Raw genomic sequence first — 13501 nt, forward strand, 5'->3', positions numbered from 1 at the left:
AACACGAAGAGGCTCAACATCGCAACGTGCAATTAATTGGGCCAGGTTATTTCAGCCTCAGGAGTAGCTGCTTCTCGTACGTCTCGTACTGTAAAGGACCAATTGGTTACGCCTTATCAACCCTGGGCTGATATGTGGCTCAAGACACAGGAATTGGGGCTCGGGCTACTACTCCTTTGCCCTTTGCCAGGCTTGTGTGGAACACACACCAAGGCAAACCATTATGGAAGTCTGACAGCAATGATATGTGCGGAGCATTTTGCCGCAAGCGGGATGCAGCAGCAATATACCACCAACGTAGAAGCGGATCCAATACTCATCAAAAAGTACCGCCGTTCGTACTGTCGGACATCATAATGCCTTCTAGGAGCTTCGCATGAGCGGATGATGCGTATTGCGTCTCCCAGCATCGGACGAAAGGTGACATGGCGCATATGCATAAGCGCCTCGCGGCTATCCGCACAGTCTCGAGATGCTGGTACAAAAACGAGCGCATCTTATTTCTGGTACAAGCCGCGTTTTCAACAGGATAGAGCTCTCCGCTTCGGTATAACGTCATCATCTAGTAGTCTACGTGTTTCGCCGACGATGAGGATAGGCAGGCTGTTATTGACGCTTGTTGCTGTCAGCCATACGAGTACTTACTCCCATACACACACGAACTTCACTTCACTCGGTTGACGCTATTGCAGCATGCGGCCAAACGACTAAGCGGTACTGCGATTTGGAAACCTCGATTTGCTATTCTGGGTGGACCGGTACGAATGGCGTTACCTTAGGCGTCGCTCTACCCCAGTCGAAAGCTGCGCCGTTCGATACCGTCTTGCAAATTGTGTCGCCTATCAAGAATGGTTGGGTTGGGTTCAGCTGGGGCGGAACGATGCCCTATGTCCCACTGACAGTCGGATGGATGAACAGTGCATCGAACACCTCCATCTACTCATCCAGGATGGCTTTTGGTCTGAGCTTGCCACAACCCTACGCCGATGCCGAATACTCGTACATCAAAGGAACCGGATACAACGCGACTCACTGGACCTTAACCGTACGGTGTAGAGGTTGCTCTCAATGGCATGACGTGGACGGTAATCTGGTTTCCATCGACGCGAATGCATCTGCGCAAAAGTTCGCCTATGGCTTGTCGAGTAGACCACCTGCTGAACCGGCGAACAATAGATCTACCTTCAACGTGCACAATTCCTTTGGAAATTACCGAATTGACCTCACACAAGGTCAGAATGCGGACTTTGACGAGTTGGTTGCTGCGAACCTCATCGATGGTACCCCACCAGCATCAAGCAGCACCCCAGCACCGAGCTCGGCGATCAGCACAATATCGACTACGATGAGCATGGGTACGGTTACTTCGGGATTACCGCAACCAACCCAGACAGGAATACCTGTGTCGTGTCCTGATGTTGCAGAACTTGCATTCCCTGCCAACACAGCGAAAGGATGGAGGGCGACGAAGGTCGCAGGAGGGCTGGTCCAGCCAAGAGGGCTCATATTCGATAAAGCTGGGAAACTTCTTGTCGTACAGAATGGTATGGGTATTACAGCTCACAAAGTTGCGCCAAACGGTTGCCTCACCTCGACCAAGACCGTCATCGCTCAACGGAACCTCAATCACGGCATTGTGCTCAGCCACGATGGGAAGACGCTGTTCGCTAGCTCTGCGACTTCGGTATTCTCATGGTCATATGATGCAGCCACCATGAGTGTATCTGAGAACGCAACGACAGTCTTGACAGGCATGGACAGTAGAGGGCATGTCACCAGGACGCTAGCGATCCCTCCAAAGTACCCAAACCTCCTCCTCGTATCTCATGGCTCGAATGATAACTTCGATTACGGTTCTGCAGATATCGCAACCGGCCGTTCTTGCATCAAAGTATTTGATACAACCGCTATCCCAACAGATGGCTACGACTACCCAAGCAGCGGCTACCAGATGGGCTACGGGCTCCGCAATGAAGTCGGTCTAGCATTCGATGCTGATGGCATGCTTTGGGGCGTCGAGAACTCTTCGGACGAGCTGCATCGCACTATTGACGGGGTATCCGTGGATATCCATACCGATAACCCAGCTGATGAGATCAACTACCTTGGAGATCCATCCAAAGAGAACACAGACTGGTATGGGTACCCAACCTGTTACACCGTTTTCAACCCGGATTCGATTGCAGACAAACCATTCACAATGGGCGATCAGTTTGTTTTAGAACCCAACGCTACCTTCACAGACGATACCTGTAAGACCCGCAGTATACCACCGCGTCTTGCTCTTCCGGCGCACTCCGCACCCCTTGATGCGAGCTTCAACAAGAACTTCACTAGCATGTACATTACCCTACATGGATCTTGGAACCGCAACCCTTCGATTGGATACAAGATCATTGAAGTGCCATTTACCAAGGGCGCGAACGGCTTCGAACCAAAAGCAGCCGTGAATAGTACGCAGGCTTGGGCTGATATATTCTGGAATCCGGATGTGGATTCTTGCTCGACTACGCAATGTTTCAGGCCTGTGAGTATTGTGCAGGATGGCTATGGTAGGATGTATGTGACTAGTGATAGCGGGGCGGAGGGAGAGATGATTATCATTGGAAGAGAGTAGATAGGGAGATGTGTGGGATCAGGGAGACTCTTCGCATTCGCTTAATGTGTCTCTATATTAGACTCGTCCGTCTGCTCCGTCTACCAACCTTTCGGAATCCTCACTAGCTATTTATCTGCCTGCCTCGGTGCTTTGCACACTCGCTATTTGACATCGCGCCTTGTCTTGTGAACATCGAGGTGTTCAGGCGTCGTTCGCTCGAAGATACCGAGGCATCTGGCTTCGGACGTCTTAAGTTCCCGAAAATTGGGTACTTGTAGCGCCGTCCAGCCCTACGAAAGTTTCCGATAAGGCAGTACAACTTTAGCTGGTGATCATGATCTGCGGGGTACATGTGACTCGGTCTCTCAAATCACTCCTCCAAGCATCTCACCAGGCGTAACCTGTCTCGCGCATAGTGGTCCAAAAGGAGTCAACAGAGCGAGTCATGCCTGTCGCACACAAGTCATGTTTCCTTTTGTGGAAAGGTGAGCGGGCTGCCGAAGAAAAAGCAACTAAGGATCTGCCTCGGCAAAAAACTCGGTGACGTATTTACCGCTTCAACAACACTAAGGTTGCGAACGACACCCCCAATCGCACGGCGGTGAAAGGCGGCCGTGATGGACTAGATGATGGACGAAATGTCTAGTGGTGGGGTAGCGTGCGCAACGTGTGGCGTCGCACGATGGGGGTGGAGCCACCTCGGAGGTTGAGGTCTGAGGTGGTTAGGTACAAAGGTCGACATGCACCGGCTCCCCTGGCCATTGCCCACCACTGACTTGCTGTCATAGCTTTTGTATTCGTCGGACGATTCCCATATACTCCGAGTCACGACGCCGATTGAGAGACTACACTTTACCTGCTCTCCCCACCTCCCCACGTCGCGTACCTGCGCCGGCACCCTTTCTCCACCGTAAGCACCGCCAGCAGTCCGCACACCGGCCCGCCATGATCGACTCGTACTTCGACGTGTTAGTAATCGGCAGCGGCCTCAGCGGCATCAACTCGGCCTACCGCATCCAAGAGTCGCTGCCAGACGCCAAATTCGCCGTCCTCGAAGCCCGCCACGAACTCGGAGGAACATGGTCGCAGTTCAAATACCCGGGCGTACGGTCGGATTCCGATCTGCACACTTTGGGCTTCCAGTTCTACCCATGGAGGGCGAAGAACCCGATTGCGAGCGGCGAGAGCATCATGAGCTACTTGCAGGAGACGGCGCATAAGTTTGATCTGGACAAGAAGATTCGGTATAGACACAAGGTTATGAAGGCGGATTGGAGGAGCGAGGAACAGCGGTGGAGACTTGAGGTGGAGGTTGGGAATGATGTTGGGAGAGAGCCACGGACGGTGGTGTACTGGACCAAGTGGCTGATCACTGGTACGGGTTACTACAACTACGACACCCCGCTGAAGGCGAATATCCCTGGTATCGACAACTTCAAGGGCAAGCTTGTTCATCCGCAGTTCTGGCCTGAGGATCTGGATTACAAGGGCAAGAAGATGATTATCGTGGGTAGTGGCGCGACTACTATCACCATGATGCCTGCGATGGTGGATAACGGTGTGGGCAGTGTGACGCAGCTGCAGAGAAGTCCGACGTATATTATGAGTCTGCCACAGAAGGACCAGGTGTGGTTCGAGAAGTGGGCGCCGGAGTGGTTCACCCTCCGCTACAAACGTAAGTCCCCCTTTCTTCCCCTACCAGCCTCAAACTAACACCCCCAGGCTTCATGTTCACCCTCGTTCCAATCCTCCTCTACAAATTCTGCATCTGGTTCCCCACCCTCGCCTCCAACTTCCTCGTCAAGAAAGCCGCCCAACAACTCCCGCCCGACTTCCCCGTCGACCCGCACTTCAAACCCGGCTACAACCCCTGGCAACAACGCATGTGCCTCTGCCCCGACGGCGACTACTTCAAAGCCTTCAGCTCAGGGAAAGCGCACATCGTCACCGACACCATCAAGAGCGTCGTCGCCGACGGCATCGAACTCTCCAGCGGCACCAAACTCGAAGCTGATATTATTGTCACTGCTACGGGTCTCAACATGCGCTTCCTCGGCGGCATCGACGTGCGCGTCGACGGTAAGAAAATCGAAGTCTCAGAGCAATACATGTGGCGCAACGCCATGCTGACCTCCCTCCCCAACCTCGGCAACATCATCGGCTACTGGAACGCTTCTTGGACACTCGGTTCGGACGCCGCCTCCCGCCTTTTCGTCCGCTTGATCAAGCACCAGCAAGAACAGGGCTATACTAGTGTGACGCCTGTGATTGATGAGAAGAGTAGGCAGAAGACGGTTAGTGCTAGTCCGTTGAATAGCACGTATGTCAATGTGGCGATGAAGAAGATGCCGAATTGTGCGGATGCGGGGCCCTGGAAGCCGAGGGATAATTGGTTTGCGGATAATTGGGGGGTTACGAGGGGGAGTATTGAGGAGGGGTTGAGGTGGGAGAGGGTTAGGGTTGAGTAGATGCGTTGGGAGTAGTAGGGAGAGAGGTTTGGAGATGGATGGGGATGTGGGGTTCTAATGAATGATATTTGAGTACGGTATCTTGGTCTGAGATGTTGTTGTGTTGAGAGAGTGGTGTGGTGGTCTGTTGCTGCTAGACGCTTCCATCCCAATGCGGCACTCATCTTTCACTTTCACTTTCACCGCATCCGTGCCATCTTTTCAACTTGCTTATCTCAACGTCCCCCGTCTTGCAAACTCTTTCTCTACACCCGGTCTCCCACCCACATCGCTCCATCGCGACCTCAGCTGTTCACGCGGCGCATTCCTACGATGAATCTTCCTGAGTACTTCATGCTCGCTTCCCATCCAGCGCCCTACTATTCACAGCATGCCGTCGCGTAAGCTACAGAACAGACTTTGGCGATTCGCCGCGACCTGGTTAAGAGATGATGTAGTCTCCGCGCTCGTGTCGCGACGCAGTAACGAACGTCACGGCATGACCATGTCGTCGCCTCTCAGCTCTGAACTGAACGCGTCGCGATCGCTATTACGATGAAGTTGACAGTCCGCGACGTAGTTACTCACCAGCGTAGTCCTCGCGACTATATCGCGACGCGATAACACACATCACGGCACCACCGCGTCGGCTCATGCAGACCGCAACCAGTATTATCGCGCAGCTCTTACGCGACATCGAAGCGACTCCAGCACCGACCTTGACGAATCCAGGGGCTTGATCGACTTCGATGCGTTCCGACAACTCTTCTTTCGGACGTTTTGCGCAATATCATCTCCGCATTCGAAGATGTAGAAGAGATAACATTAGCGACGAACCACTGTACAGAAATATTGTCGGAGCGACTGTTGTATGGTTGCGGTTTGACACCCTCATGGTGTTCGCAGTCTGCGGTCACCGAAACGCAGAACCGTTGCCAACATCCATCGCTCAAGCGGAGAACCTTCAAGAGATATCGCATCGCCCACCCTTCGACCAACTCGACAATAGTTCCTGTCTTACCACTGATATTACCCTTAGGATTTCGTCTCCACATCGCTAATCAATCCCTGGTCCCGGCAAACCTCCAAAACCAAAACCATCTAGCGGCAAACCTCACCACATCTTACCGAAGTGGGGCTTTTTCCCCCTAACTTCCTAACGCGCCTTTCAATCAACCCCGCCGTTGCTGGCGATATAAACGCCGTACTTTGTCCTTCTTCCATCAAAGCAGTTCCTCCAGGAACAGCATAACCGGGCTTGTGGTTTAGTGGTATAATACTCCCTTAGCATGGGAGTGGTCCAGGGTTCGATTCCCTGCAAGTCCATCTTTTTGCGCTCGTCGTCGCTGGGGTAGGGCGCTGCTGCGTGTGTTTTTGGTCATTTTGAGAAGTTTCGGAGGGTCGATTTTGCATTTTGCGGAATCTAGTCCAGGTACATCGGGCGCAATGAGGCGGCAGTGGCAGTGAGATCAAATGTTGTTACACTAACGTTGTTGGTATGGGATATGGAAAGCTAACATTATTACACGAGCATTGTTGGATTGGAGACACGAAGAGTCACTTTGCTGCACGCGGCATGTGTATATCATAGCGGACGACGGGAGTGACTTCTGCAAACTCGTGCGTGAGAGTCATCTATTGATGTCCCGTCATCCCTGGCCGTCTCACTACCCCGGACTCTGTCGTCCATGGTCTGTTTTTCGACACCTTGGGCATGTACAGTACATTCAAGGACCCCATACGAAGACGCAATCAAAGACCTTATACCGAGCGGACCTTCATTCCCGATATCCAACCGCGGCAAGCCTCCATAGAGAGACGTTGTTGTACGAGTACAACATGGTCTTCTCATCACCAAGATCAAGGAAGTCGTCCACCTTTAGCTTCCCATTTCTTAGCAACGCAGCTTCAGGTGTACCTACATCCTGCCCGCTTTTCCTGACTGAAGATGACAGAAGTGCCGTCTTTCTTGCCTAGCTCAACCCGATCACGACCCATATCGAGGTCGAATCCCAACTTCCACGGCTGATTGAGCGCATAGTCAAGGGAAGCGGTGATGGTCATGGTCAAGATACCTGGCGGAGATTCGCTCGGTATGACTCTATAAAGCGTTTAGAGACCGCGGATGCCATAGCCATGGGGGGAGGCTTCAATCACGACAACAAGCTCGGGAACATCCGTGCGGTTGACGACAGTAGAGCTAGAGACACGCCTGCGCGTGATCAGCAGTCCAATAGTCAGTCTTTCAACACTCTAGTCATCCTTCCGTTGCGCTCAGCCACTCAGATCTCCGTTCCTCCACTGAAAGTATCGCGAGAGAAGAAACCACAGTCGCCAGCCCCAGCGTGGAGGCAAAGTGCAATGGTGGCATATCATAGGTTTTATACGTCGATCTGGCATTACGGCTATGATCGTTTGCCTGTGAGTCAATATGCGAGGACCATCTCGCGACTCGGCTGTAGTATAAAAGCTCAACAAACCTCTGCGTCCATGCGTTCTCGTCCACGTTTTGAACCACATCGTAGACCGCAAAGTCGCCATCCAACGCCCAAAGTCAATCACAGTAGAACACAGTAGAAACCTATCATCAACAGCTCTCAACGATCTTCATTCTATGCAACCAGTAACCACTATCCACAATCCCCTACTTCCACACTACCCCCCTCTCTTCTCTCCAATCTATCCTCTCTACCCCCAAGAAAAGGGCAATCAACTTATCAAACAAAAAGGAGAAAACGCCCATGCTATGCAAATACTTCCTAACAATGCTTCCCAGCCGTATCCGAAGCCAAAGCCAGGCGAGACCGTAACGCCATTCTCATATCCACCGTTGAGCAAAAGTATATCCGGGATCCGATCCAAAAAGAAAATGTACAAAGGAAAACACACCCACATCCGATGATGCAGTGTGAGCTTCAAAGACCAGTCCACCCCCTCCTCCTACGTACCTGCGTCAAATACCCATCTCCACCTCCATTTCCACCCTGCCTTTCTTTCTCAGGCGACTTCGTCACCTCAGATTTCTAATCCTGCACCCCCTTCCTCGCCGCCGTACTCATCTCCCCGCCACTAGTCTCCCTCCGTCTCCTCACGATCTGCAACCGTGGGAGCGGCGGCGCGTTACTCGTCGAATGCACCGGCTGGCTACTCGACGGCGCAGGAGACCCAGTACTGTGTCCATGGGAAGTCGCATGGCTCGGTGGAGTTTCGTTCTCGCCTCCAACAACACTTTGCCTCCGCCGACTCACGGCTTCGCTGATGCGTCCTTGACGCGCTTTGGGAAGTCGAGACGAGGACTTTGCGTTGTTGTGATTCGCTTCTATACGCGCGAGACTCGTTGCTGCGTCGCGAGATGGAGGACGGGAGGAAGTGCGTGGACCGGTTGGTGTACTGGTGTTTGATTGGAGGGCGGCAAAGGAAGTGGAACTGCGAGCGAGAGCGGGTGGTTTCGACCTTCCAGACGAAGAAGGGGGGAGGACGGCAGTGGGGTCTTCAGCGAGATCCCACATTGCGGTTGAGGATTGGGAGCGCGTGATGCGGTGGTCGCCGCGGTGGCCCGTAGGTGTGCCGGACATGGGTGGGAGCATGAAGGTGGATTTGAGAGAGTTGGGTGTCGGGGGTGTAAGGCCCATGCCGCTGCTTACGAGGGTGGAACCGGTGCTGGAGCCTGAGCCGTCGCGACGGCCGGCTGAGGAGGCGGGGCGGCGCAGGTTCATACCCACATTCGAGGCGCGACTAAGACTTCGTTTGCCGTTGGATCCTTTGCTGATGCCGGAGAGTTCGACTTCGTCGCAGGCGCGGACGAGCTCTTCGGCCATTTGGCGTACCAATACCGCAGAGTCGTGTTCCATGAGCCAGCTGATGCGCTCGTAGCAACCGAACGCACGTATGAGCCAGCATCCTTCATCCTTCGCGTCACAAATCGTCCGCAGGATACGGAGGAAGTTGAGACGCGTTACGGCATCCTTGTGTCCCAGTTTTTGTTCTGTGCGACCGAAGATCTCGGGTACGGCGAGGGAGGCAGCGATTGGTGGTGACAAACGAACCACCTTCTGCAGTGGCTCGAGCATGTTCTCGAAGGTTGAGTGTGGGAGGTCGGCGGAGGTATACGCGGAAATGATGGCGACTGTGAAGTTTGATTGCGAGGAGAGGAGGTATTGCTCGACGCGCGCAGTTTCTTCCTGGAGCCTGTAATAGTTAGCATGAGATACATGGACATCAATTCAACGAATACATACCACACGAAAATGGCATCCAGGGCCGTCACCGCCCAATTGCGGTCGCCCAACAGCGAAACGTAGAACGCCAGACCCTTTGCATCCCATAACATCTTCCGTGCCACCTTGCCCGAGTTGACCATCTCAAGCAGCACCGGCAGCGCAAACTCCTTGAGCGGACCGCCTTCACGCACAACTTCCTTCAGCAGAGGAATAATGTCCGATAACGCAGCCTCCTCCTGTCTGCTCTTGTTGTGCCGACACAAGTTGTACATGGTATTGAGGATCTGGTTCGAGATCTCGCGGTGGAAGGGAGGGAGGCGAGCTGGGTCGGAGGCGGATCGCTGTTGACTGCGGCTCATTGCGTCTTTCTGTCGGGTCGACTTCAGTAATTCGATTAGGATGTCGATCGCGTTGGAGTTTTGAAGGGCTTCGTGGGTCGACGAGAGCGAGCTGAGGTTCTTGATGAACTTGAGCATGGTGATCTGGTGCGGTGGCGCCATCTTGCGGAGATCTTTCAATACACCTGTGAGTTGTTAGCTATGTTTAACCTCGACAAGATACTACCAAGCCTAAGCTTGTGCATGGTGAAAGTAACTTACGCTTCAGAATCATGCGATCCGCCACAAGATCCTTTACATGACTCTCAGCTTGCGAGAAGATGAGGAAGATCTGTACAATCCTGCCGACGATGAGGCGTGCAACCTCACCATCCTCCTCAACCATGCGATTTAGCACCAAGCTGAGAGGGTACAGTACGCTTGATCTCGAAAAGATGCGACAAAAGTCGTTCTTCGGGGTCGGTCCTTGCAATTCGAAAACGCCAAAGACGCCATTGACACCGATGAGCACCAGGTCGCGCTCGGCGTCAATGTCCTCTTCCAAGAACTCAACTAGCACGTTGATACCACCGCAGCCAATGAACATCTGGAGCGTCAGTGTGCTTGTTTGGTACATTTGCCGCACGAAAGCCGCTGCTTCTTTCCGGATATCGCTGGGGAACTTCTTGGAAGCGAAGTAGCAGATCGTAGGAATGCCACCCAAGAACGACAAACTCTCTTGTGACTCAGAGTCTTCCAGGATGATCAGGTTGATAATTTTCAAAAGAGGTAGTACCACCTCGTTGTGCGGTCTGGTTCCGAGAATCTCCAGTATAGGCAGCATGCCGTGACTTCGTAGTATGATAGATCGCTTATCCGGAGATTCATGTAGCACCTGCAGTAATTGATCTGCAATGTCGAGTAGCTCGTCGTCGGGTTGACTTGTCTTCAAACAGCCCACAAGACTCTCCGTCATCTTCGTCAACCGATCGTCCCGGTCTCGCGCGACGTTGTTCTCCAAGTTGATATTGTCAAGACCCTCGTCGAGGTTTGCGAACGGATCAAGATCATCCTCGTCAGCTATGATGAAAGAGTTCGCCATCTTCGATGTGATCATGGCAAGACTGCTGTGCTCACTCCCGCTATCACTCTCGGCTCGACTGGGGTTAGCAAGCTGGCTCTTGATATCACCAAAGACATCTGAAAAGTCGTCACCTTCATCCTCGGCGTACTTCTGAATCTCAATCTCTGACTGCGTCCGTTGCAGCTGCTTCCGCGTCGAAGTTGAGCTCGTCGATCTCTGATGGACGTTGCCACCAGACTTGAGATCGCGCGTTGACTTGGGCCCTGCTTTTAGGTCGCTGGGATGGAACAATCGCGGTGAGAAAGTATCAGATGGCGGACTGGAGTTGGTGACGATTACTTGTCTAGATGGCACGGCTGGCGAGTTTGCGTACTGCATGGACGCCAGTTTACGCTCAAAAGCACCCTCATCAGCTGGCATGAGATCCGAGTAATCCTCGACAGTGTCCTCGCGAAAGAGCTGACTCGGCCGCGCTGGCGCTGTCGTCTTTGGCTTGGGAGGCTGTGCAGCCCTTGGTGTACCTCGCAGGAATGCCGTTCTTGGCTGGGGTTCATGTCTATCCTCGTACTCTGATGTAGAAGCGTTCGAATTTGATCTTGAAGACGTGTTCGATGAAGACGCAGACGTCCTAGGTCTACCATTGGCGCCTCTCGACCTCTCAACCGCTCTATGGCCCGACGCTTTCGGGAAGCTCTGGAACTGCGCCAAGTTCATCGGACTCTTCACCGTAGCCTCGCCATCATACTCTGCCATTTCTGTAACCGACTCAAAACTGGCAAAAGCCTTGAGCTTGTCGCTCGAAAAGAGGCCACCAAAGTTGTCCTGTGGCTTCAAGTGTGGCATCTGCAGGGCGCGGGGCGATATGCTTTCGGCAAAGTCATTATCCCAGTTATCGTCATGATCTAGCTCCGGGGAGCGGAACGACTCAGCGGTGGGTCTGTGCTTCGGGATGTTGAGATTAACATTGGCCGGATTCTTGCGAGATGAAGCAGCGGGACTGGCTCTCTGCAAGCCCGACACGAGACGCGAGCTTCGGCGCAGGGAGCTGGGCGACTTTAATGCCTCGTTCCATTCCTGCACGGACTTGACTGCTTCCTGATATTCGGTAGGTTTTGTGGGTACTGCAGGGACAGTCCGCTTGGCGCTGAGAATCCATGGGTGCTTGAGGAGGCGTTTTGCGGAGATGCGGAGTGTGGGATTCTTCTGGAAACACTCCATGAGGAACTCACGCAGCAGCTGTAGGGGTCAGAATGTGGGGTATACGTTAGAGGGGATTACTAACCGGAGAGGCACTTCCAGGTATCGGCGGATGCTCATCGTTGACGATTCTGAAGAGGGCCTGCATGGGCTGTAGCTTGTGGTAGGGCGGCTTCCCTTCGATAAGCTCAATGACTGTGCATCCCAAACTCCATATGTCTGACGACGTAGTAGCGCCGGATAGTTCGATGACCTCGGGAGCCATCCAGTACGGCGTCCCGACAACACTCGACTGGTCCAGACCTGACTGCTTGGTGGCTACGCCAAAGTCTGCCAGCTTGACGAGGCCCTCCTTGGTCGTCAGAATGTTCGCGCCTTTGATATCCCGATGTATGACACCCTGTTCGTGGAGGTAGAGGAGGCCGTGGAGGACCTGCGACATGTACAGCGCGACGAGGTTTTCGGGGAATTTTCCAAAGTTCTTGCAGATGCTGTGCAACGATCCGTTTTCGCAGTACCTGACAGTATTAGCCACACTCTGGACGTCCATTCGGGCCACTCACTCGAGAATAATGTACAGACTCTCGGAGCTCCTCACGAAGCCGTTGTACTTGACGATGTTGGGGTGGTTCAGGTTCTTGAGCAGGTCAATCTCCATCTCCATGTTCTTGAGGTCGGCGGTGCCCAGGTTCTCCAGGCGGACCTGCTTGATGGCGACGGCCTCGCCAGTCCCCCAGTTGAGGGCGCGGTACACGCTGCCGAATGCGCCTTTGCCCAGGCAGTCGCCCAGCTGGAAGTCCTTGAGGCCATCCACGCCCTGGGCAGCCTTTTGCGCGGTGCCCTCTCTGCTCGGCCGCTGGTCGCGCTCGCGGGGCTGGCCATTGTGGTTGGACGACGACGACGACTTCTTCGCGTGGCCCGGCGTGCTGGCGGTCGGGGCGGAGGGCTGCGACGAGCGCGAGTTGGAGGCTTGGTGCGCCGGTCGGGAGGGGTGTGAGACCATATTGACGTCTTCCTCAGGCCCGGGCCGGCTGCTATGCCGTCGTATCGTCGGGGCGTCGTCTGTCGCGGCGCGGAGGTGCGTTGGCGGAGTTGGGCGGCGGCGGCGGTGAATGGCGGGCTGCGGTGTGCATATCCTCCCTCAACACGCACCCGGGGATCCAGACCGACGGCGGCGTCGCGGGCAAAGTCGCAATTGTTGTTGTTGCCCATGCGCAGCCCAGGCAATGCGTTGGAGGGGCCCGTTACCAGCGCAAAGCAATTATCACACGGGGATCCTGGCCGCGAAACACGCTCTAGCACGCCCAGCGAATCCCAGAGTCGCTCTCGCCTGCCAGCGGCTGCCGTTGTAGGAAGACTCGTCGCCCAGTGCTGCCGCGGAGATTGAGGCAGACGGGGAGTCGCTAGACGGCGGCGACTCGAGCTGCGGTGAATGTCTTGTTGCTACTCGACCTGCGCGCAGTAGCGGCCGCGCCGTTGCAACCTCGCATCCTCGCTTCATGCGCCCTGCCTCGTACCATCCACTCACCGCGCTGCACCCCATGGCTGCCTCCGGTTCCGAAAATTGTGTATGCACGTATGCATGTAGGTGCCAGCAATGCGACGCGACGCGCCGTACGTTTTGTTCTTCTTAGCAG

At 54.2% G+C, this 13501-nt stretch overlaps 3 protein-coding genes and 1 non-coding gene across 4 annotated transcripts; 3 read left to right on the forward strand and 1 right to left on the reverse strand.

Moving 5' to 3' along the window:
- Positions 1-949: 949 nt before the first annotated feature.
- J4E83_006446 (uncharacterized protein) lies at positions 950-2617 on the forward strand (the record flags this gene model as incomplete). Its single annotated transcript, XM_049333359.1, has 1 exon — positions 950-2617. One exon carries the CDS (start codon positions 950-952, stop codon positions 2615-2617), a length of 1668 nt encoding a protein of 555 aa, XP_049187535.1.
- A 927-nt stretch (positions 2618-3544) lies between these two features.
- On the forward strand, positions 3545-5067 carry J4E83_006447 (uncharacterized protein; the record flags this gene model as incomplete). The annotated part of the gene is made up of 2 exons (XM_049333360.1): positions 3545-4274; positions 4322-5067. The coding sequence occupies 2 exons, from the start codon at positions 3545-3547 to the stop codon at positions 5065-5067; spliced, it is 1476 nt and encodes a 491-aa protein (XP_049187536.1).
- A 1233-nt stretch (positions 5068-6300) lies between these two features.
- Positions 6301-6372, forward strand: J4E83_006448. Its single transcript has one exon. It is a non-coding gene; the product is annotated as a tRNA-Ala (tRNA).
- A 1697-nt stretch (positions 6373-8069) lies between these two features.
- J4E83_006449 (uncharacterized protein) lies at positions 8070-12867 on the reverse strand (the record flags this gene model as incomplete). Its single annotated transcript, XM_049333361.1, has 5 exons — positions 8070-9234; positions 9285-9789; positions 9866-11903; positions 11950-12382; positions 12428-12867. The coding sequence occupies 5 exons, from the start codon at positions 12865-12867 to the stop codon at positions 8070-8072; spliced, it is 4581 nt and encodes a 1526-aa protein (XP_049187537.1).
- Positions 12868-13501: the final 634 nt, after the last annotated feature.

The sequence above is a fragment of the Alternaria metachromatica genome, assembly GCF_023757995.1.
Source record: "Alternaria metachromatica strain BMP 0045 chromosome Unknown scaffold_14, whole genome shotgun sequence".
Lineage (NCBI taxonomy): Eukaryota > Fungi > Ascomycota > Dothideomycetes > Pleosporales > Pleosporaceae > Alternaria > Alternaria metachromatica.